A 22,274-nucleotide genomic window follows, 5' to 3' on the forward strand; every position below is an offset into this window, starting at 1 on the left:
AATATAGATAGTCCGCAGTTTGTTACATTTAAGGCCTGTTCGGTTCCTCTCCGCTCCCTGGACTGCGCTCCCGGAGCGGAGGAAACTGCAGCTTATTTCCACGGAGTAGCTCAAACCGAGCTCCTGGAGCTCCGCGGAGTGGGGCGGACGGGAGAGATTCCGAACAGGCCGTTAGTCCACAATTTGTTATCTCGTTTTCAAATAGGAATAGTACCCAGATAACGTGTCTGTTATCTCGTTTTCAAATATATCCCTTCTTTTCAGCAATGGTAGCTCATCATTTTGCTTAGATTATTTATTATGTGGATGTGCCTCCATGACATCCTTACCAAGTCAGATCTCATATTCATTTATATAATGAGATACATGGACCAGTAGCTCAAGCATTCTTGTATATTCCAATTCCACGCGTGCTATCCGAAAATCAAGTACTAGCATGCATGACTTTTCTTGGTATGCATGATTGAATACAAGAACTGAAGAAATGCAACCATTGACGGTGAATCAGCTGACGTATTAATTGTGTCGATTTCCTTAATAAGCTATATATATATATATATATCTTTTTTTATCTTTGTATCTAATGTAATTTATATATAACTGGATGATGAGAGAGCACAGTTGAAGCTGAAGGACGATACGATTCTTGACCTGGAAGAACAGGTGCTTATAATTCCTATTGTTGTTTCTTACAAAAGCTATAGCTTTGAGAGGGAGAAGTTTTAGTATCATTCGGTAATGCCCAATATAATCCCCTGCAGATAAAAGACTTGAAATATTATATCAAGTTGCAAAAGTGTATTGACAAGAATTCACATGCTGATGATCTCAAAGGAGGTATGCTGGTGCCATTTGTGAGGATAAGATTCTGGAAAGGGAAAAGATGGGCAAGAACAAGCAAGAGAAGGAATTAGCGACGACTTTGCTAGCATGACGACATGAACGAACCTCCATTATCTGCTGCATATGTAAAGGGTATGATATAAGAAATATACAATCTGTTGTTACAGAGTAAGTAGTTTACATTACAGAGTCAGAAAGAAACTTAAGGAAGCTCCATGTATCTTACATACATTAAGACTTGAAAATATGCATAGCTAACATGTAATGCTCAAGCACTAGATAACCATAGTAAGGTTCATATTTGCATAACTTGCATATTTTTGTTTGTTTGTTTGGAAGTTATAAGAGGAAGCAATTGTTTTTCATCTAGCTGAATTATGGGAAAAAGTTGTCCTTTTTTAATCATGCATCAGTGAATTATGCAAAAAGTTGTCTCTTTTCGCAACGAAACAAACCAACTCATCTGCGGTAAAAACCCGCAACCAGTTGGACCACAATACTAGCAGAGAGAACAAACAGCATTCTTCGAGAGATAAGGCAGGAGAGGAGCAGAGCTTTATATGAAGCTAAAAAGAGTACATCGGTGTAAGGACTGTAACATCAATACCTCCGTTGGAACACACCCAGTCGAAACATCCAGCTTAAGGTTACAAGCGCCAAACAAACAGCAAGTATATTTCTCAAAAAATGAAGAAAAAGCCCAAGCATAAGACTACAGCCTCGCAGTTACCTAGGGACACTGCCCAGCAGCAAGACCTTCAAGATGAGAAAAGAAACGTGTTCTTCAAAGTTAACCTGAAAGATTCACATCAAGGGCAAGCGCTGGCACCAGAAAATACTACACCGCAACTGCTTGCAGGAGCGGAGTACCTACTGAAATTACTCAAACTCACACGTTCCAGACCTCAAGTGCAACAGGGCAGAGTCTAACCTTATAATCTCTGAATGCCTAGAAACACCAACTGAAACATCACAGCACCTACACACTTCAGTATAAAAAGTACTTCCTCCGTAAACTAATATAAGAGCATTTAGAATACTAAAATAGTGATCTAAACGCTCTTATATTAGTTTACAGAGGGAGTATAAAACAAGCGGCCCGTTCGAACATCATCAAACAAAATTTGAGTCTACTCCACACTAGCGCGGAATAAACCAAAGGTACCATACACTTCGGCAACGATCGGCATAATCTAACAAATGAGGACAACGCGTAACAGACAAAAATGAAAATGTAGATACTAGTAGTATCTCCTGCCAGCTTGGTGTGCTCAAGCCTCCCCCATAGATACCCAGCACCAAAAATACCAGTGATCCTGTACTTCCTGCAGGAGAGAATCAAGAGTTGAGCTTCAACATACAATAAACATATGTGGATCACAAGCCCTTCCAAACAGTGCTTGCATCACCAATCGCCAGTTTTTGGCTACGGTGCTTTTATGTATTAAATATTTATTATTGAGAAATCCACTAATCAAATTTGAGTGGAGCACGATATGCAAACTACTCTCAGCTCACTACAGCACAACCAATTGACTAGATGAGCAGTGCTGGTTCTAACATTTGCATTCAATTTACAAAATCAGCATGATTTTGATCAACAACATCCATATGGAAAAAAATTGAAGGGTTAAGCTGATACGCTATATATAATAAGAAAAAAAATGTGGATGTAGCTCAAGCAATACTTCACAAGCCCTTCTATAAAGATCTACAGTGCTTGCATCGCCAATGACCAGTTTGTGATAGCAGTGCTTTTTTATTATTATCAAGAAAATGACTAATCCAATTTGAGAGTGCAGTATGATATGTAGACCACTCTCAGCTTACTACAGAACAACCAATTGACTACAACAACGGTGCTGGTTCTAACATTTGCATCTAGTTCAAAAAAATCAGCATAATGTCAAGATTTAACAACCCTATCCCTATGAAAAAGAAACAGTAGTTTATTATCATAGCACAGAATAAGATTTGTTAACTAGGTGGAAATCATGTGAAGCACAGGTTCCGCACCTGATCCAGTGATCGCAAGCAGCAATGTCCAGATTGGCTGGCTTATCGCCTGCTGGTCTTTCCAATGCCTCGTTTCCCAGAGAAGAGATGCTTCGGTTTTAAGGTGGGGATGACGCGGTCAGCCTCTCCACGGCGAGCCTCCTTGTTCCTGTTCTTCACAGAGTCCCTTGATTTCTTGATGGCCTTCTTCTTTTGAGCAGTGTCCCTGAGTCCTTCACCTGGCACAACCTCTTCAATTGGTCGTGACTTGGACCTGGACCTCGACCTTGTACGCAGTTTCTTGTCGGAATGCTGGCCATCAACGTCCATAGCGTCACCATCAGCTCTGCTCAGTGACCTCTCACGCTTACGGCCTCTTGACTGGCTGCGAAGTCGGTTCACAGCCGCAGTAGGATCAACGCCCATAGATGTGAGTTGTCTGCCCAATCTCTTGGTTGTGAATTTCCTATCTTTGTCATGCTTCCTTGGAACAATAGGCCGGCTCTCTGCAGTACTCTTCTTCATCCTATGCTCTTGGATGAACATTGCCTTCTTCTTCCTAATCTTACCCAATATCTCACGCTGTTCTTCAGTTAACTCGTCATGGCCATCAACCATGAAAGCATCCTGAGCAGCTTCTTCTTCAAGACGAAGACCCTCCTCCCTTTCCAGTTCTTCACACCTTTCCAAGATATCCGGATCCAGGAAATCAGCAACATTATGCCCATCCAATATCTCAGGGAGAATATCTTCCTTCCATTCATCATTGGCCAATAAGTAATGCTTCTTGAGACTGGCGGAATAGACACCAGCACCTCCATTCTCATTCTCAAGGTCCCTCTCAAGTTTCTTCTTTTCCTTTGCAGCAGCAATTGCTTGAGCTTCAAGAACAGCCTGAGGAATGCAAGTAGGCCTATCTCTGTTGTCACGAGGCTTGGGCATAGCAACATGAAACCTATTTAAGCAGTCATTGATCTTCTTTGATTTCATCTTGATCTCCACCCTCTGCTCAAGAAGCCTCTCACATGCAGCATTTTTAACAGCCATCACACCCTCATCTGTTAAAGCACTCATAGTCAACAAAACACCCTCTTCACTAGGATCTCCACCTTGAGGTATAGTCTTCATAGCCTCTGACTTCATCTCCATTACCAGCTTCATGTCCTCTTCAGAAAGCCCGTCAAGCGGCTGCAAATCAGTCTTGTTGCACACAATGACTAGAGGCTTATTCATGAACAAGGATTTTATACTGTGGAAGAGTGCAGCTTGCTGAGCAATAGTGTACCCACAAGAACCAGAGATGTCCAAGAAGAACAGCACAACAGCCCTCAAGTGGGCAAGAGCGGTGATACTGCACATTTCTATGATGTTCCTGTCCTCAAAAGGCCGATCAAGGATCCCCGGAGTGTCAATCACTTGGTACCGCAGATACTTGTAATCTGCATGGCCAACGAAAAGGGATTTTGTTGTGAAAGCATAAGGCTGTACGTCCACATCAGCCCTTGTAACCTTGTTCATGAAAGAGCTCTTCCCAACATTTGGATAGCCGCAAATCAAGATAGTACGGGTGTTTGGGTCAATTGATGGAAGCCTGGCCATGTGCTGCCTGATCTGCTCCAGGTATGCCAAACTAGGACTGATGCGCTTCAGAACAGTACACATGCGACCTAGTGCAGCAACCTTGAGGCACTTGCACCGGTACAGGGTGTCTCCATACTTGAGCAGCCTCAAATAGTCCTTGGAGATCTTTGCAATGATATTTCTAGCCGTATTGATCTGGCCCAAGGCAAGTTTGTAGTGGTCCTTGTTGTAGAGCACATGAAGGAGATCGCCATAGAAAGGGTGGATGTCATCCAGTCGGGGGAACTCATCGATGATGGTGGACAGCTTTTCGTAGAAGTTCTGCTGAGTGTAGCGAACCTTGCGCATATAGAACTGGCGAATGCGGTTGATAGCATAGCCCTTGTGGACAACAGTTGGCGTTTGCCTCTGAGTGCGGGACAAGATTATGTCAATGAAGTCCTTCCTGGGAGGGACAACAGTGATTTTCTTGAAATTATACTGCACCATTTCGCCACTGTAAAGCTTGGCTACTTATTCCTGTAATAATACAAACAAATGTCATGTCAATCCGATGCAGATAAACCGGTGAAGAAACTAATGCAGAAGAAAAGACAGGTGCAAAACAAATGCAAGACAGCACAATTTCCGAAAGAACATAGCAATCATTTCCGAAAGCACAGCATTATCAGTGAATCCTTGTTACACACGAGGAAAACTTTGATTTAAAAAATACTTATTGGACAAAAGGATAACCCCAGTTTCTTTGTTGATGGTTAGACATAGTTGAAGCACAAATCTAATCATTTGGCATCACAACCAGAAAGGAAAAGCATATATACCCTAAAAAAAACACCGATACGGCAGCACAAGCATTCAAGCGAGCAGCCAAGCACAGCAAGGGGGTAGCAAGGAGCAGCAGCCAGCCACTCAAAATAGGGTTTGTACTGGGGAAGCGGTCGCCGGTCGAGTCCAGGCGTCGGCGGCGGCCTGGGAGCAGCTCGTTCGTTGTGTGGCGTGCGACCTGCAAAATAGGGTTTGTATTGGGCCGACGCGTGTCACCAGCGCATCAGACATAGAGGCCTCGCCTCAGCAGGCGGTAGTAGCCGGCCTCGATATGACTCTGCGTCAAACTGTCGAGCAAACGCCCGTACGAGCGACCCGAGCGAGCGATTTGCGCCGGCCCATCACGTAAATATTTCACGCCCCGGTTTTGGGAACTTTCTGAGGGTTCCCAGCCGGTTTTTTCTGGTTTTGGGAACCTTCTAGAAGGTTCCTGAACCTTTTTTTATTTTCATTTCTTTTTCTTTTTCTGTTTCTGTTTCATTTTTATTTTCTTTTTTTGTTTAATGTTTCTTTTTCTATTTTCTTTTTTGCTTTCCTTTTTAAAAAATGTTCTCTTTTTCATAAAATGTTCATATTTTCAAAAAATGTTCGATTTTCAAAAATTTGTTCGTGTTTCCAAATTTTGTTCCAGAGTTTCAGAAAATTGTTTGCGTTTTCAATTTTTGGTCGGTTGTTTCAAAACACGTTTCCGGTTTCAAGAAAAATTCACATGTTCAAAAAATGTTCACTTTTTAAAAAAATCTTCCCGTTTTGAAATTTTGTTTGGGAGTTTAAAAAATGGTCGGTTTTTCAAATCTTGTTCAGAATTTCAAAAAATGTTCCCGTATTTAAATTTTGTTCATAGATTCAAAAAATGTTCGTGCTTTTAAATTTTGTTCGGAGTTTAAAAAATATTCCTCTTTTTAATATTTTGTTCACAAATTATAAAAAATGTTCAGGCGGTTCAAAACATGTTCCCGTTTTAAATAATTTGTTCGCAAATTTCAAAAAATGTGCACAGTTTCATTTTTGAGTTTTGAAATTGTTCAGTTTCAAATTTTTGTTCACAAATTTCGAAAAATGTTCGGGCGGTTCAAAACATGTTCCCGTTTTGAAAAATTGTTCGCAAATTTCAAAAATGTGCACATTTTCATTTTGTTCAGGAGTTTCGAAATTTTTCTATTTCAATTTTTTGTTCATAATTTTCAAAAAAAAATCGGGCAGTTGAAAACATATTCCCGTTTTGGAAAATTGTTCGCGAATTTCAAAAATGTGCATGTTTTCATTTTTTCGGGAGTTTTGAAATTGTTCAATTTCAAAATTTTGTTCACCAATTTCAAAAAATGTTCTTGTTTTCACATTTTTCAAAATATGTTCATGTTTTCAAATTTTGTCTTGGAATTTCAAAAAATGTTCCCATTACAAAAAAAGTTCCCGATTTTCGAAAATATTTCACTTTTAAAATATTATTTCGTTCGTGTTTCATTTTCAAATCAGAATTACAAAACATCTTCAGTTTTCCAAAAAAATGCGGCATTTGAAAACTGCTCACAATTTTCGAAATGGGTTCAAAATGTTTTCCAAATATCAACGCTGATGTCTGTTCTTATATATATCTGCACCTTTGTGTGCACTTCATGGTGTGTGGTGTAGTGGCTAATGGTTCGCGGTTATAGTGTGTTGTGGTGTGCACTTCATAATTTTCAGCTTTTTTGTCGCGCGCGAAAGGAAGCTAAACAAAGAGCGGGTTGGTGGGCCGGCCCAGTCGTGCGTCAACCCTGTGCGAACGCCCGACTAGTCGATGCAAAATGCATCGCATAGGACGTCCCCGCCTCGAGATCTCCTATGTGACGCTTTTTGCGTCAAAGAGTCGACGTGCCGCACAGGGGCGGCTCACCTGGGCCGGCCCATTTGCCGTCCGCGAGGTGAAAAACAGCGGGAAAAAAATGTGCTAGTGCTAGGATTATAACCTCCACCTCGGTAGTAATGAGCGTGTTGTGATAGCCACTGCGCTAGACCAAGTGTTGTGTTAGATTAACAGCGCAACTCAAAAAGAAACTGTCGACAGCGGCAAAAGTGTAAAGGATTCGCAAAAGCTAAAGTCCCAATGAGGGATCGAACCGAAGATCCCCTGATAGTGGTTTTTTCAAAGGCATTTTTTTTAAAACCCGTACATTTTCTAAATAACGCGAACAAAATGTAGAATATTTTGAAAAGTGCAAACATTTTATAAATTGTGAACAATATTTGAAAACTGGAACATTTCTAAATTTCTGGACAATTTTAAAAAACTTCAACCCTGAACAAAATTTGAAAATGGGAACAGTTTTTAATTTCTGAACAATTTTTGAAAATTCGAACACAAAATTTTTTTTATCAAAAACAAAACGTGAATGTTTTATCGAACGGGAACATTATTATTATTTTTTTACAAATTTTGACAAAACTCAAACATTTTTCAACACGCAAACGAATTTTGGAGACACGAACATATTTTTTAGAACAGAAACATTTTCTAAACTACCCAAAAAACTGAACATATTTTTTTTCAAATTTCAAAATAAAATTTGGAAGCACGAACAACTTTTGCATGCGAACATTTTTGAAACTCCAGAACAAAATTTGCAAAAACGAACATTTTTTTAAATTTGCAAACAATTTTGGAAACGGAACATTTTTTGAAACTCCGAACAAAACTTGTAAATATGAACATTTTTTGAAATTTGCAAACAAATTTTGGAACGGGGGCATTTTTTCAAACTCCCAAACAAAATTTATGGAATTTACGAACATTTTTTCAATTTGTGTACAAAATTTGAAAACATGAACAATTTATAAATTTGTGAACAAATTTGGAAAGCTGGAACACTTTTTGAAATTTGCGCTTGATCATTTCACCAAAGGATAGAAAATAGTAATCAATGTGCAGACTAATAATTCTCACACAACTGTAAACTAAGATTGGTTCTTTCCATCTCCACCTCAGCGACAAGCACCGTAACAATAAGCATATTTATGCAACAATAAAAATCAGCAAGCAGTTGTTGTCTTGCCGCCCTTCTCGTCAGGGTGTGTGAGGGGGCTTGTAATGTGTCCCATGGCACGAGCATCAAGCATGGCCCCGAGCCATCATGTAGTAAACCAGCAAAGTTCCCCATCACTTGACACCATATGATTTCTATTACCATGTGGACAAATATTTACCTGATAAGCACTTAAAGAAAGAAAAACAGTCCTTCATTCCTAGGAGCCGATAAGTAGATCATCATATCCTTCTTTTTCCATATGCACGCCCTCTTATTGTAGAGATGGTGTGGGTAACAAAGAAGTTTTGCCTATCGGTGCCGTCCATTGCGAGGAACCTCCAGCAACAGTGATTCTTGATCAGAATCCTTCCCTGGAGGGGTCATTGAGGATGATAATTCATATGGGGGTAATATGAACAGGTTAAGTGATACTGCTCCTCCTTGAGTGGGATTACCAGGTTATGCCAGAAATGATTTTTTTTTTCTGAACTGAGAGGAAGCTTGTTTAGGTCTCCTCTCGATTCTGCATCTTCATGAACAAAACAAAATTACAAGAAATCTCCATGTTACATGAAATAAGCCAAAGAAAGTAACTGCAAAAATCTAGAAAAATGTATGTGTAGTGCAGAACCAGAGGAATCAACCAAGCCAGCTGACTTGTGAAGCTTTGAGAGACTTCATGGGTGGACCTGGGTAAGCCCTTTGGGAGGGGGATCGGTGGGGGGGTGGGGGGGCTTTGATCGATGGGACTAATGAAACAAGTGAAACGACCTAGGTACTCCCCTTTAATATTAGAGATTTTACACACAAATCAAGCAATTGATGTTTCTGCAACTGAATGCCCTTTATTCCTTGTACTCCTAGCTCAAGCAGTCCAAGAAACATTGTTCTAAATATATATATTGGTTATCATGTAAGTCAAGTATGTGATATCACCAGAAACATAAACTGGCTACTTCAGTTTTTAGGAGTCATTTATCACCTGTATTATGTTCAAATTACTTGTGTCCTAGTGTGCTAGTGAAAAAATATGTTACAGTTGACGAAAGTGCAAAAAATGGCATTCGGGCTTACAAACCTACATTGAGCCAATCCTCTGCTCAGTCGTCCATTGCCGATGATGGTTGTCTTGTCACCATGCTACCCTTCCCTGCTGACCACGTGATATGACATTGGTTGTTGCACGCTGGATTTAAGTACTTCAAAATATGGAGGCACCTTCAGTCCTACAAATGCACAGATAAAATATATCAATATGTATATGAAACATAGAAATGCTTCGTGATGTAAGAAGAGATCAACGGAGAAATGCACTTTGTTGTTAGGTGCAATGATGATATTTAGGAACTGTTCTTCATCTGCACCAGAAACGACTTTCATAACGACATCACAACAGTGCATAGTTATACAAGTTTATAAAGCAGCAAACTATATGCGAAAAAATCACAGATGAGAAACCTATCTACAAATACACCAATATCGAATTACCCGATTTCATATTCCATTTTAATGCCATTGATGCTACATTTGTATTAATATTTCAACATATTTAAAGGACCTTTGGTCCTTTAGGACTAACTGTTGCGAGAATAGAAGAGCTTACACCCTGCAATTACGTTCAGCGGAGCCAAATAATGGTTGATTGAGCACAATGTCACTTCAAATTATGGTCACAGCAGCATACGAGTTTCCTATGCCAAGATTAATACCAATTTCGAAATAAAAACAAATTGTTGGGATCACAACAAAGTAAATTACGAAATAAAAAGAATCAGTGTCTAGCTTTTAATCAGTCGACTCCGAAAGTACCCGGTTGAGCTTCCATAATACTTGAACGAAGGTCCTCTCAGTTCACGAGCCGGAGAAACAATACATTGACTGGAATAAAACAACACAAGCATTATTTCTTGACATGACCAATATTCTCTACCTCACCTTCACTTTTTTCAAATTCATAATTTAATTACCTGGTCAATGAAAAAAGCCACATCTTGGTAAGCCATTGGAGCTTGGCAAATAAAAGAGGCACTCATCATAACAGTACACACTGATTCAAACACAAAATCAGCATATCTATTGTAGCTATTTTATCATTCCAAGTAACAAAGTAGCGCCTTGATAAATGCATGAAAACTAAAAAAAAGGGACTGGTGAAAGTCATCTTGGTTTAAATTAAATTAGAAATAGCTGCATGAAAGTATCTTTTGGTTGGCTGAGACAGGGAAAATATTAATAGTCCAAAAAATTGTAAGAGAGATGCGGTTACCTTTTACTGGTCCAAGATAACTGACATGAAAAGGGCCATCATGATGCAGGCCTCTGTAATCTACTGCCTCAATCCGTTGTACGGGTAAATTAATTTGTAAGACATATAGTACCATTATTGGTTTTAGTGGTCTTATTATTATGTTGCTAGATATCTGAACTGGCAAAAATTGGCTTTGCTACTCAGCACTCACTCGTTCATGCAATTATGGCTGAATTTAATATGTCAGTGATTTCAATTCTTTTACATAATGGTTCAGACAAACATCTCCATTTGTGATAATTTGGAAGAAATTTGTTGAATCTCCCAAAAAGGACCAAAGAACAATGAAGAAAAAATGGGCTACAGTCATTACAAAGTCACAACAATATTGTAAAAATAGTTGATCCAGCGGGGCATCAAGCCTTACCTCTGTTTGGAGCTAATCAAGCAGGTGGCTTTGTTCCATGGCATGGACGAGATGATCCTGTACATCATCTGCGCCCCTGATATTCTGCAGCATGAGAAAGTGATTAAGAGGGTGACCCGGTGCAGCGTATGGTGTTCATCTTGGAAGGGAAACCGAGGAGCATGCAGCCGCTGACCAAGAGCATGGTGCCAACGTGCGTGCTGGGTGCGGGAACTTACTCGGTAACGAGCTGCTGTTGTGGCGCCTGCAGCGGCCGTTCGTTGGACGGCTTCGTCCGTAGGGATCAGCGGCGGCGTCAGCGGCGGCGGCAGCGGCGTGCGGAGTGCGGCGACTCCACACAAGCACGACCTGCCTGGAGTCCTGACCTGCCCCGAGGTTCCGGGATGGCGCCGTCGCCATCGACGGCGGAGGCGGGGAACCCTAGACAAAAGATTGAGGAAGATCGCTCGGCGGCTGCGATCCGTGCCTCGGCTCGGCGGCGGTGATCCCGTACCTCGTTGGCGGCGGCGAGGTTGTATGATGGATGCGATCGAGGGGAGCGGCCTTGTATGGATTGCCTCGGTTTCGTGCGTGGTGATACAGATTTATTTCGTGCGTGCAAGAGCGAGGAGGGGACGGAAAAAAACCGGACGAAAGTGGTGGGACAAAAAAAACCATGCCGTGGACGTAATCCTACCGACTGCTTCATTAGGAGTAGAGATCATTAGAAGTAGAGATTCGAAAGGCTATCCGGGTACACTGATGATTGAAAGGAGCGAGATTGTATAGCTAGATTACAGCCCTAATGTTGATCTACGTAATTAGAGGAATGTACATTCTATTATGGCGCGTTACTCACAAGCGCGTGCTCCGGGGACATGACGGGTAGAATCCGTTAACATACAAATATGATCGTGGTTGGTAATTTGATCTGGACTCTATCCCGGAAACTAGTTGTAACGACTAGGAATCTTATCTGTATAAGAGGTGGACTCTTTGGAAAGACAGTATAAGAAGGCCCCTACCCCCTAGCCTTAGATATGCGAATTGTGAGTGGCAGCACGGATAGGCACGTAGAAATAGGGGTAGACCACAATTATTTCTAACAGCGGTTAGCTCTTGCAATAGCATGAAATATATTTGGATTCTACTATAAATCTGATGTCAGATTTTTAATCAGGTCAAATATGCCAAAAAAAAAAATTGGCGTCAAATTCCGATAGATTTTGCAGCCGGCTGAGGCAGCAAAATGTACTTACTATATAATTTTTTTTCCAAATTCATAGGTGATGAGCATGAGATATTCCGATGGCAAACAAGGAGTTTTCTCGTGGCAAATTCATAGTATCACGATGGGAAGCTTCGCACCGGCAGGTCACCGACACCGCGCGCAAAAACGTCCGCCCTGCCGACACCTCCTGTGTGTGCTTGGCCGCCCCACCAAACAAACCGGACAGCGGAGCACCGACTCCTGCCCTTCCGTCTCCATGTGCGGCCGCCGCGGAGCGCGGCAGTCAGACAACGACAGCGGTCCAAGCCGAGCGCCGCGACGACGCCCGTGACAGCGGCAGTAACGCGCTTATACGGCCCGTATGTATAAATTCACCTAACCAACCACACTGGAGTTATCCTCTCGCTCCACTCCACTTCCCACTAGCTAGCCTCCAAGAAGCAGAGCAGAGCTGAGTACCATGGCGATGCTGCGGGCTGTGTCCGTCACGGTCGGCGTGCTGCTGGCGGCGGCCACGGCGGCGGACTCGTGGCTGTACGAGGAGTTCACCACGGACGGCAACGTGCGCGCGGACTACAACGCGCAGGGGCAGCAGGTGGCGTCGCTCATGCTCACCCAGCAGTCCGGCGGCGGCGCCTTCGGCTCCCGGCAGAAGTACCTCTACGGCGAGTTCAGCATCCAGATGAAGCTCGTCCCCGGCAACTCCGCCGGCACCGTCACCTCCTTCTACGTAAGCATTCCATTCCATTCGATTCAGGTTCGAGCACAGAATACATTCATAGTTGAGCAGATTCAGGGACCGATGCTACTTAATTGCTTGGTGCAGCTGTCGTCGGGCGACGGCCCCGGGCACGACGAGATCGACATGGAGTTCATGGGCAACTCCACGGGGCAGCCGGTGGTGCTCAACACCAACGTGTGGGCCAACGGCGACGGCAAGAAGGAGCACCAGTTCGACCTCTGGTTCGACCCGGCCGCCGACTACCACACCTACACCATCATCTGGAACGACAAGAACGTCCTCTTCAAGGTGGACGACCTCTTCATCCGCTCCTTCAGGCGCCACGCCGACCTCCCCTACCCGGGCGCCAAGCCCATGTCCGTGCACGCCACGCTCTGGGACGGCAGCTACTGGGCCACGCAGAAGGGCAAGGTCCCCGTCGACTGGTCCGGCGCGCCCTTCGTCGTCTCCTACCGCGCCTACTCCGCCGACGCCTGCGTGCCCGCGGAAGGCAGCCCGCTCTCCTGCCCCGCCGGCACCGACCGCTGGATGAACCGGCAGCTCGACGACGCCGAGCGCGGCACCGTCGCCTGGGCCAAGCGCGACTACATGCGCTACAACTACTGCGACGACGGCTGGCGATTCCCGCAGGGCTTCCCCGCCGAATGCTCCCGCGGCTGAACTCAACTGATTGAGATTTGAGTTCACGTCCCCCATCCCCCGATGAGATTGTACGTTCTTAGCTTGATTCATTTTTCTGGTTTCTTCGGTCGGCTCCTCTTTTCCTCTATGTGTTGTTTTCGTCAGAAAACCTCTCTCTGTTTTTTCTTAACGATAACGAGACGGGTTAACTCTAACGATAATAAACGTAAATTCGTTGAGTAAATACAGTATATTGGAACACGCAGTCCCGGCAAGTGCACATGGCGTCTGTCTCGACACGTATAAACGCACCATACCGTTGATCCACTCTGATTTGGATTACTTTGGGATTCACTGTACCACGGAGCAGTAGATCCAAGTGTTTTTTTTTTCTTTTTCGAGCTTTGCTACACCTACGTAATAGATGACGTAGGTGTACCCTTTTTTTGTTTTTTTTCCCTCTCTTTTCCTGAACTTCAAATTTTGGTTGGGTCAGTCGATTTCGAATGCGGCCAAAAGTGGAGGCAATGTGAGGAGCGCAGCGATCGATGTCGTCTACAGCGAGGCCGAGCCAGTACATTGCCCAAGGCAGGGACGACGATGCGAGCGGCAACGTGCTGCGGCGCCTTGGAGGCGGAGGCGGGCGGTTAAGCCTGGTAGGTCGGCGGATGCGTGAAGGAGAAAAATGAGATGTTGAAGGCGAACAGAGCACGACCTGTTTTTAGCCATTGGATAAGGATCTAGCGGCCCCGAATGAAAGTAACGGATGTTTTCAGCGGCCTGACGTATAGGCGCCCCTTTCTTTTTCAAAATTTTGGCTGGACGGACGGTTTAGTCAGAGTTCCCTTTCTGGAAGGCGCCGGCCAGCGGGAGCTGACGACCCTATTCCGGTTGATGTCGTGCACAAAAACGGAGCGGAGCGGAGCGAAGCTGCTGCACACACCAGGCGGTGCTGCTTGATGCTACCTACTCTTATCATCATGTTCATTCATGTGGTTGGTGGTGCCAGATTTGGCGCCCCTCAAATGGGTAAATTCATGTGAGTTTAAGAGCGTGCGTCCGCCCTTAAACTCGCTCAGACAGTTGGTCGGACTGTATGCACCACTGTATATATTGGAGCTGGCAAAATATCTTAGGCCAACTCCACCGCGCGATCCCAAACGGACGTCCGGTTTGGTCGGATTTTGTTCATTTGGGGCGGCGTTGGATTCGCCCATGTCCGCGTTTGTCCGTTCGGTCGTGGGTGCGCCCAACGCGCGGCCGCACCCCAAACCATGTCCGGGGTGGACGTGATTAAAAAAACTTAAATAAAATGCCTAAAAAAGTAAATAAACGCAGTTAAAAAAAACTTAAAACATATTTAGGGGTCATGACCACAAAACGGCCCAGTTCCATAATCCACTTAAACGGCCCAGTTCCATAATAAACATAAAACAAAATAAAAAAAACGTTGCCCGCGCGCTCCTGCCGCGCCCGTCGATGCCGTGGCCGTCGCCGTCTTCACTGGCCGCCGGTGTCGTAGTCGTCGCTGACGAGGTCGACGTAGTCCGGCGGCGTCCACAGGTGGGCCGGCGGTCCATGGTGCATGGGGGCGGCGGGGTGAAAGGTGGTCGGTGCCTGCACCACCTCCTCCCGAGGCGAGGCGTCCCGCTCCAGCGACCGCGGCGGCGTGGGGCACCAGTTCACGCCCCCCACGGCGGCCACCATCTGCTCAGCGGTACACGACCAGCTCCACCCCTGGCCCACCAGGCCCGGGTGGAACGCGGCCACCGGCGGCTCCTCCACCACCTCCTCCTTCGGCACCATCTCCAGCTCGGGGATGGCGACGTCGCCGGCCGCGGAGAGGGCCGTCATCTCCTCGAGGCCCTCCCATTGGCGCTCGTCGTGCGTGTGCATGGAGTCCTCCAGCACACGCGCCATGAGACGGGCCTCCTCCTCCGCTGTCATGCGAGGAGGCGGTGGTGGCGATGGAGATGGCGACGGCGACGGCGTGGGCGTGAGGCCGCACACCCGCCTACGCCCACGCACCTCCCGACATGGCCGCCGCGGCCCCGACACCGTGCCGGCGAAGTAGGACGCGCGCCGCACGTCGTGCTCGTCCTGGAGCCACGTGTCCCACAGCACCGAGTCGGGGGCGTACCTCTCGTCGTAGTAGAGGTCGTCGGGGAGGAGGCGGCGGCGGCGCTCGATCTCATCGCGCCGCGCACGGCTGCTCGCCGGCACCGGCGGGATCGGGACCCGGTCCGCGGAAAGGTGCCAATTGTTGGGGAGGTGCAGGTCGCTCCACGGGACCGGCGTCCTCGTCTCCCAGTACCGTCAGCACACGTCCACGGCCAGGTACCGCGGGTCGCGCTCGCCGGCGGCCCTAGGGGCGATGGTGAAGGCGGCAGGCGCGGGGGCTCGACTGGAGGAGCGGCGGCGATTCGGGCTCCTCCTTCTTGACGGAGCCGCGGCGGCGTCCCGAGGAAGAGCCGGCCTCGCGGTCGTGCTTCCCCTTGCGGCCGTAGTTCCAAAGCCCCATGGCTGCGGCCGACCGGCGAGGTCGAGGACGGGGAGCAGCTAGGGTTTCGAGGGTGTCGGGTTTCGAGGGGGCAGAGAGGGGCCGGAGTGGGAAGTGTGGACGACGACCGGTCCACGGCTTTCCATTTAAGAAGGACGGCGACCGTTCTCTGGGCGGATGACAGGTGGGGCCACCCGCCCGTGCGCATTGATGTTGGCGGGTGGGAGGTAGGTGGCCGCCTGCCACGCGGCCCCGACGCGGACATTCGAAGCGTCCGTTAGCTGTCCGCCGTGACCCAAACCCGACGCATGTTTGCGCTCGAAATGGGTCGGCCCGGATACAAAACGAACCAGATGGGTACAGGCCGTCGCGCGCTGGGCCGCCTCGTTTGTCCCTTTTACCTCAAACGGACAGGGCCGAACAAAATAGGGTCGCGCGGTGGAGTTGACCTTAGGTTGGTCGGAGTATCATGTTTATTGTTGGGTGAAGTTTTGTGGCTACCATTGCACTGCTGGATATGCTCCGATGGATGTTTAGGGTCCATCGGGAAGTAGCATAGCATGCTTGTTGTCACCTTGATTCCTATTGTTGGTCAAAGATTGTACTGTATTTAGCATGTCAAATACTTCCTTTGTACCGATGTATTAGTCATATTACAAAAATTAAATAATCTCAAAACACTTAGGCATGATGCATTAACTCAGACCTCATTACTTGTTTCATGATATAAATAAAGGAATCAACCAATAAAAGACGTGGGGCATATATATTTTTCATGACTTGAGACAACCTAGCACGATATGCAGTGGTCAGTCCATTGCATGCAATAGTATTAATTAGCAAATAAACATCAACTTCTCTCGTTTTCCTCTCCGTCTTGGTCGCAATGCACAATATAAGGCTACTCATAGTGGGGAGTATCATATACTAGTATAATGCATATGATATTAGTGTATAATACTATCTTCATAGTGCATACTAGTATCATAGAGTAGTATCATAGATTATCTTATTTATTGCCATGTATGACACAAAGTAGCATAGCATTTAATATGATACGGTATCTAGTACCTATGTTACTCCAACCCTCTCTCTATCTTCTTTAATTCTCTGCCATATAAGCATGTTTGCTATTCCCAAGTGCATTATACTAGCTAAAAAACCACCACTATGGCCAGCCTAATGACTTTTTTTTGCAGGGTACATGTAACTAGCTTCAATAGTTTTGAATATAGTTAGCTGAGTCATTTTATTAACATTTTAGAATGAAAATTGTTTGTTGACACCATCAAACACAATAAGCTACGTGGTAAGGGTGTAGCCTCGTGATGTCCACGTCGGATAGGAAAGGACAAAACGAACGTAACGCAGGATTGGCCATGCTCGCACACGCAATAGAGATCGATATCTAACCTAACCCGGGTCTCCCCGATGATTCCCTTCCCTTCCGTCGCCGCCTCCCTCTCTCATCTTCCCCGATTCTCCAGTCGTCGCCGCTGCCCCGTCCTTCATCCTTGCCTCAATCCACTGCCCAATGGTGGCCTCTGCCATTTCATCTTCGTCGCCAGGCTCCGATTCGGTCGTCGCCGACGCTCTCGAAGTGGTCGACACCAACGAGCGTCGTGGATTTTCCTGACTCTTGATTTGCCTCGTGCTCTACAGGTCACCAGAGAGTCGTCGGGGAGCAGCGGCGGCTCGGACGCCACGGCCTCCATGGCGGTGGCAGTAATCCAGATCCCCCCGCCGTGGCCGAAGAGGAAATCGACGCACCCGTACCCGCACAAAGCGGAAGACATCGTGGCGTCGAGCGGCTCACACATCTTGAGAGGCCTCCTGTGCGGATGGGCAAGCAGGACTGGAACCGCTGGCTCTCAGGCACGTTGTACGGGCTCTGCACCTGGAAGTCGTTGTCGGCGAGCACAACTTTCTCAAACCCGGCGTTGGAGTTCCCGCTGTTGCTGCGGGCTGCCGCGAGGAGCGTGCACCCATGGCCACGAGAAGCACTAGCCATGGACTCGTGAGAGAAGCCATTATCGCAATATGTGATGTGAGGAGGAAGTAGCAAGCAAGCTGACTAGCTTGGTTCAGATGGATGTGGGAGAAGATCGATCGAGTCGTGTCGTTAAATAGCTAGCACTTGGCCAATTTGGCCATCGACGTTCAGTTGTTTGGCGTGCATTAGGGTGCATGCGTATGTATTTATATTATATACGTACAATACATTTCATGCACTTCCGTACGTAATGGGCTAATGCAGCCCTTTTCTCTTTTGGATTTGTGATTTAATATTCATCAGAGAACACAAGTGCGAAAAGGGACCAACCACCCTCGGAACGTCCGGATCAGGGCTCATGCGGACAGCGATATGGTCAGTTGGCGACAGCGTCGGTACGTCAGTGCACACTGTACGTGCTGGAACATTGTTGGACCAATATTAATTTTCGGTACGATTAACTTGTGCACCCTGTGGCAGAGTACGCACTCGCTAGCTCCACAATAGATCTCAAGTTTGTCTACTATAAATAGAACTAGTGGTTGGGAGTTTGGGACGCCACCCAGTCGCGTCGCCTGAGAGAAAGTTGGGGCGATGCGAGGTGGGAGGCGCCCTTTCCACTCTCCCATTTGTACTACAACCATTATAGTTGGTATAAAGATTTAGAAAAGTGAAGCCCTCAACACCGCCACCCACACCAACCCCTGCTCTGAAGTCAGGCTCCGGGTAAGCACATTGCCCGCCACCATATATATTCACGCTCCCGCCAAATCGACTATGCATGGCGTCACACACATATATGAATTAAGCGTTCTCGATCTTTCAGGGCCATGACTACTGGTCCGGGGTGTGTCAGTTCGAGGGCTACGGCTACGTGCCTGAGGGGTCGTCCGGCGTGTCGGTCATGCAGATTCACAACCAGGAGGGAGCCTCGCACTCGACGGTGCTGATGTTGCACGTCTACGACGGCGTCCTGCGCTTCTACAGCGGGACGACGGTCGAGCCCGACATCTACAAACGGTGGTTCCGCCTAAACGTGGTGCATGACGTCCGGGCATCCACAGTGGCCGTGTACGTCGACGGCGAGCACAAGTTCGGCACCAACGTGACCCCTAGCGAGTCCTACTACTTCAAGTTCGGGGTGTACATGCAGCACCACGACCAGTCCAGCTGCATGGAGTCACGGTGGATGAACGTCACGCTCTACACTAAGCTATGAGAACATGTGTAGCATGTGTACATGGGTAGCATGCATGTATGTTTACACCACGTACGGGCCCTATGTATATTAGTTTCCATGAGTTGAATAAAATTTGTTGATTTGAGTGTTCGTAATGTGAGACATACTTGGAGGTCTATCTGTGGCAATGCCCTTATTAAGATATGAAAACTTGTGATGAGAGATACAACGGTCAGATTTGGCTAGTGTTAAACGGTTCCCTATCTTAAGGAAACCATTAGACAACCACAAGTTACTTTTTGTTTTGAGTAGTATAGTATATAAACATCTCTACTTTGATACCCGTCAAGAGAAACATCTCTACTTTTGCCTGAGTCTGTCGTGGGCTTTGTCCATACCATGGGCCGAAAATTGGGAGTTGATATGCTACCTAGCCCATAGAGAGGGGAATTTAAGTGTCATTTTTTAGGTGCGAATATGCCAGATATATTCGATCTATGACATCAAGATCTCGCTACGATCGCGATATATTTGTGTGCCGTGTTGCAAGACATGACATCCATATCCACTTTTTTTGTGTTCGTTAGTTCTCTATCGTGGGCCATGATATGTTTGTTGCTATGCAAAAATGTGAAGGATGACTAGCATGAATGTATGATGTGGCAGCGTTACATGCATAGAGTAATGCAATTTTTTTTGCAATTTATATGTTAAATGCATGACTCGCTTATGTGGCAGATTTTGCATGGCTTAGTGGGAGAGAAGACTTAAATGCATGGCTTAGTGGGACGTTGAGGTGGACACTTTGCATGTTGAGAGAATTGGGATCAACTTCTTAAGAATGTAGGATTCGCTTGTCGCATGGAAGATATTTTTCTTATCGCATGGAAGAATTGGCATGAATATTTAACTACTGCTCATTGATATATTTTCTTGTCGTCATGTAAGATTTGAAAGCCATATCCACCTATTGTTTCCTGGTCCTCTATCTTATGGATACTACTTAGCTCTCTATCTTAGGGATGTCGTTAGCTAGATGCAAATTGCTATATCTTTTTTAGGGGACAAACCACCTTATATCGAAGTTTAGTATCATATAGAACTTTTATGGTTGGCATCATGGGAATTGAAAGCCCCCATGTTCTCGTGTGGATGATTCCCATGTTGATGGCCTTGTTGCATCGAGAGCCCTGAGCTATTTCAACATTCAAGGTATTGTTTTTGTTATGAATTCTGAGAATCATTGTGCAATTCCCTATGATTTATTTTCGCTAGAGTTTGATACACATAATTTTCTTGCCAATGGAGAATGTTGATATAGTTGTGTTGCTATAGTTATACCTTGTATATGACAGAAACATTATATTATTATGTTTATCAGGAGCACCTTTGCTTGAGCTTTACAATAATAGGATCATGATATAAATAGCTGTATATAGAATACGAAATATCATATGAAAGTCATGCTATTTTCCTCTACTCCAAACTTCTTTACATGCACCAAATTGTTTTCATCTTTAGTGACTTCTCTGGAAGGTCCCATGCAAGCCTTGGAATTGTTGGATGCAATATTTTAATATTCGTTACTGTAGAACATATACACTTATTGAAGTTACTTTCGTTGCTTACTACTCCCACTGTTCCTAAATATATGACATTTTAGAGATTCCAATATGGACTACATACGGAGCAAAATGAGTGAATCTACACTTTCAAATATGTCTATACATCCGTATGTAGTCAGTATTGAAATATCTAAAAGGGCTTATATTTAGAAATGGAGGGAGTGTATTTGACATATTCCACATCATGAACTTTGGATACAGGAACATGGCGTGGACTTGATTTTCACTGAATATTGCATGGCTTATATGACATGTTATGATTATCTTAGATAAGTGAAAGTATGTACTTTTGGGGACATTTCTAATCTTCATCGTGGCATAATTGTGTTTTTTGTTCTATATTTACTCAAGTGCATGTAAATACTATGATTCATTACGAAGTAATAACCAACTCTGCATTTATGAACTCAAGAAACTCATAGCATTAGTGGAAAAAAGCCTAGCTATGGCGTGGCAACAAGTGCCTTGCTGGCGTAGACACCCAACGCCACCAATATGGCGTCAGTGAAAACAATTTAGTGGTGGCGTTGGCAGACACGTCAGCAGTATTTTAGTACCGATGGCTGAAGGAAATATGCCCTAGAGGCAATAATAAAGTTGTTATTTTTTATTTCCTTATTCATGATAAAGGTTTATTATTCATGCTAGAATTGTATTGATCGGAAACTTAAATACATGTGTAAATACATAAACAAATACCGTGTCCCTAGTATGCCTCTACTAGATTAGCTCGTTGATCAAAGATAGTTAAGGTTTTCTAACCATAGACATGTGTTGTCATTTGATAATGGGATCGCATCATTAGGAGAATGATGTGATGGACAAGACCCATCCGTTAGCTTAGCATAATGATCGTTCAGTTTTATTGATATTGCTTTCTTCATGTCAAATACATATTCCTTCGACTATGAGATTATGCAACTCCAGGATACCGGAGGAATACCTTGTGTGCTATCAAACATCACAACGTAACTGGGTGATCATAAAGATGCTCTACAGGTATCTCCGAAGGTGTTTGTTGAGTTGGCATAGATTGAGATTAGGATTTGTCACTCTGAGTATCGCAGAGATATCTCTGGGCCCTCTCGGTAATACACATCATAAGCTTGCAAGCAAACGACTAAGGAGTTAGTCACGAGGTGATGTATTACGGAACGAGTAAAGAGACTTGCCAGTAACGAGATTGAACTAGGTATAGAGATACTGACGATCGAATCTCGGGCAAGTAACATACCGATGGACAAATGGAATTACGTATGTTGTCATAACGATTCGACCGATAAAGATCATCATAAAATATGTAGGAGCCAATATGGGCATCCAGGTTCCGCTATTGGTTATTGACTGGAGAGGTGTCTCGGTCATGTCTACATAGTTCTCGAACCCGTAGGGTCCGCATGGTTAACGTTCGTTGACGATATAGTGTTATATGAGTTATATGATTTGGTGACCGAATGTTGTTCGGAGTCGCGGATGAGA

At 45.2% G+C, this 22,274-nt stretch overlaps 2 protein-coding genes across 16 annotated transcripts; one reads left to right on the forward strand and one right to left on the reverse strand.

Annotated features, from left to right (window-relative positions):
• Positions 1–1,464: 1,464 nt before the first annotated feature.
• Positions 1,465–11,563, reverse strand: LOC123119279 (nucleolar GTP-binding protein 1). Of its 15 annotated transcripts, XM_044539015.1 has the most exons (8): positions 11,143–11,494; positions 10,925–11,008; positions 10,217–10,296; positions 10,059–10,127; positions 9,332–9,475; positions 8,428–8,778; positions 2,860–4,938; positions 1,465–2,168 (listed from the first exon to the last, which is right to left on the reverse strand). In XM_044539015.1, exon 7 carries the CDS (start codon positions 4,906–4,908, stop codon positions 2,902–2,904), a length of 2,007 nt encoding a protein of 668 aa, XP_044394950.1. In that variant the 5' UTR covers positions 4,909–4,938; positions 8,428–8,778; positions 9,332–9,475; positions 10,059–10,127; positions 10,217–10,296; positions 10,925–11,008; positions 11,143–11,494; the 3' UTR covers positions 1,465–2,168; positions 2,860–2,901. The 15 variants fall into 15 exon arrangements, 13 of the variants coding, with proteins under 13 accessions (XP_044394950.1, XP_044394955.1, XP_044394949.1 ...); XM_044539020.1 differs by lacking the exon at positions 10,217–10,296; XM_044539014.1 differs by having other exon boundaries at positions 9,332–10,127.
• A 961-nt stretch (positions 11,564–12,524) lies between these two features.
• LOC123119280 (xyloglucan endotransglycosylase/hydrolase protein 8) lies at positions 12,525–13,619 on the forward strand. Its single transcript, XM_044539026.1, has 2 exons — positions 12,525–12,864; positions 12,961–13,619. Exons 1-2 carry the CDS (start codon positions 12,595–12,597, stop codon positions 13,534–13,536), a joined length of 846 nt encoding a protein of 281 aa, XP_044394961.1. The 5' UTR covers positions 12,525–12,594; the 3' UTR covers positions 13,537–13,619.
• Positions 13,620–22,274: the final 8,655 nt, after the last annotated feature.

Source organism: Triticum aestivum, chromosome 5D, assembly GCF_018294505.1.
Source record: "Triticum aestivum cultivar Chinese Spring chromosome 5D, IWGSC CS RefSeq v2.1, whole genome shotgun sequence".
NCBI classification, from domain to species: Eukaryota; Viridiplantae; Streptophyta; class Magnoliopsida; order Poales; family Poaceae; genus Triticum; species Triticum aestivum.

Excerpts from the sequence above, each read along its gene's own strand:
- LOC123119279 (XM_044539020.1), bottom strand. The coding sequence starts at position 4,908 with ATGGTGCAGTATAATTTCAAGAAAATCACTGTTGTCCCTCCCAGGAAG.
- LOC123119280 (XM_044539026.1), top strand. The coding sequence starts at position 12,595 with ATGGCGATGCTGCGGGCTGTGTCCGTCACGGTCGGCGTGCTGCTGGCG. Across the intron at positions 12,865-12,960 it reads GCACCGTCACCTCCTTCTAC|CTGTCGTCGGGCGACGGCCC; the intron begins GTAAGCATTCCA and ends TGCTTGGTGCAG.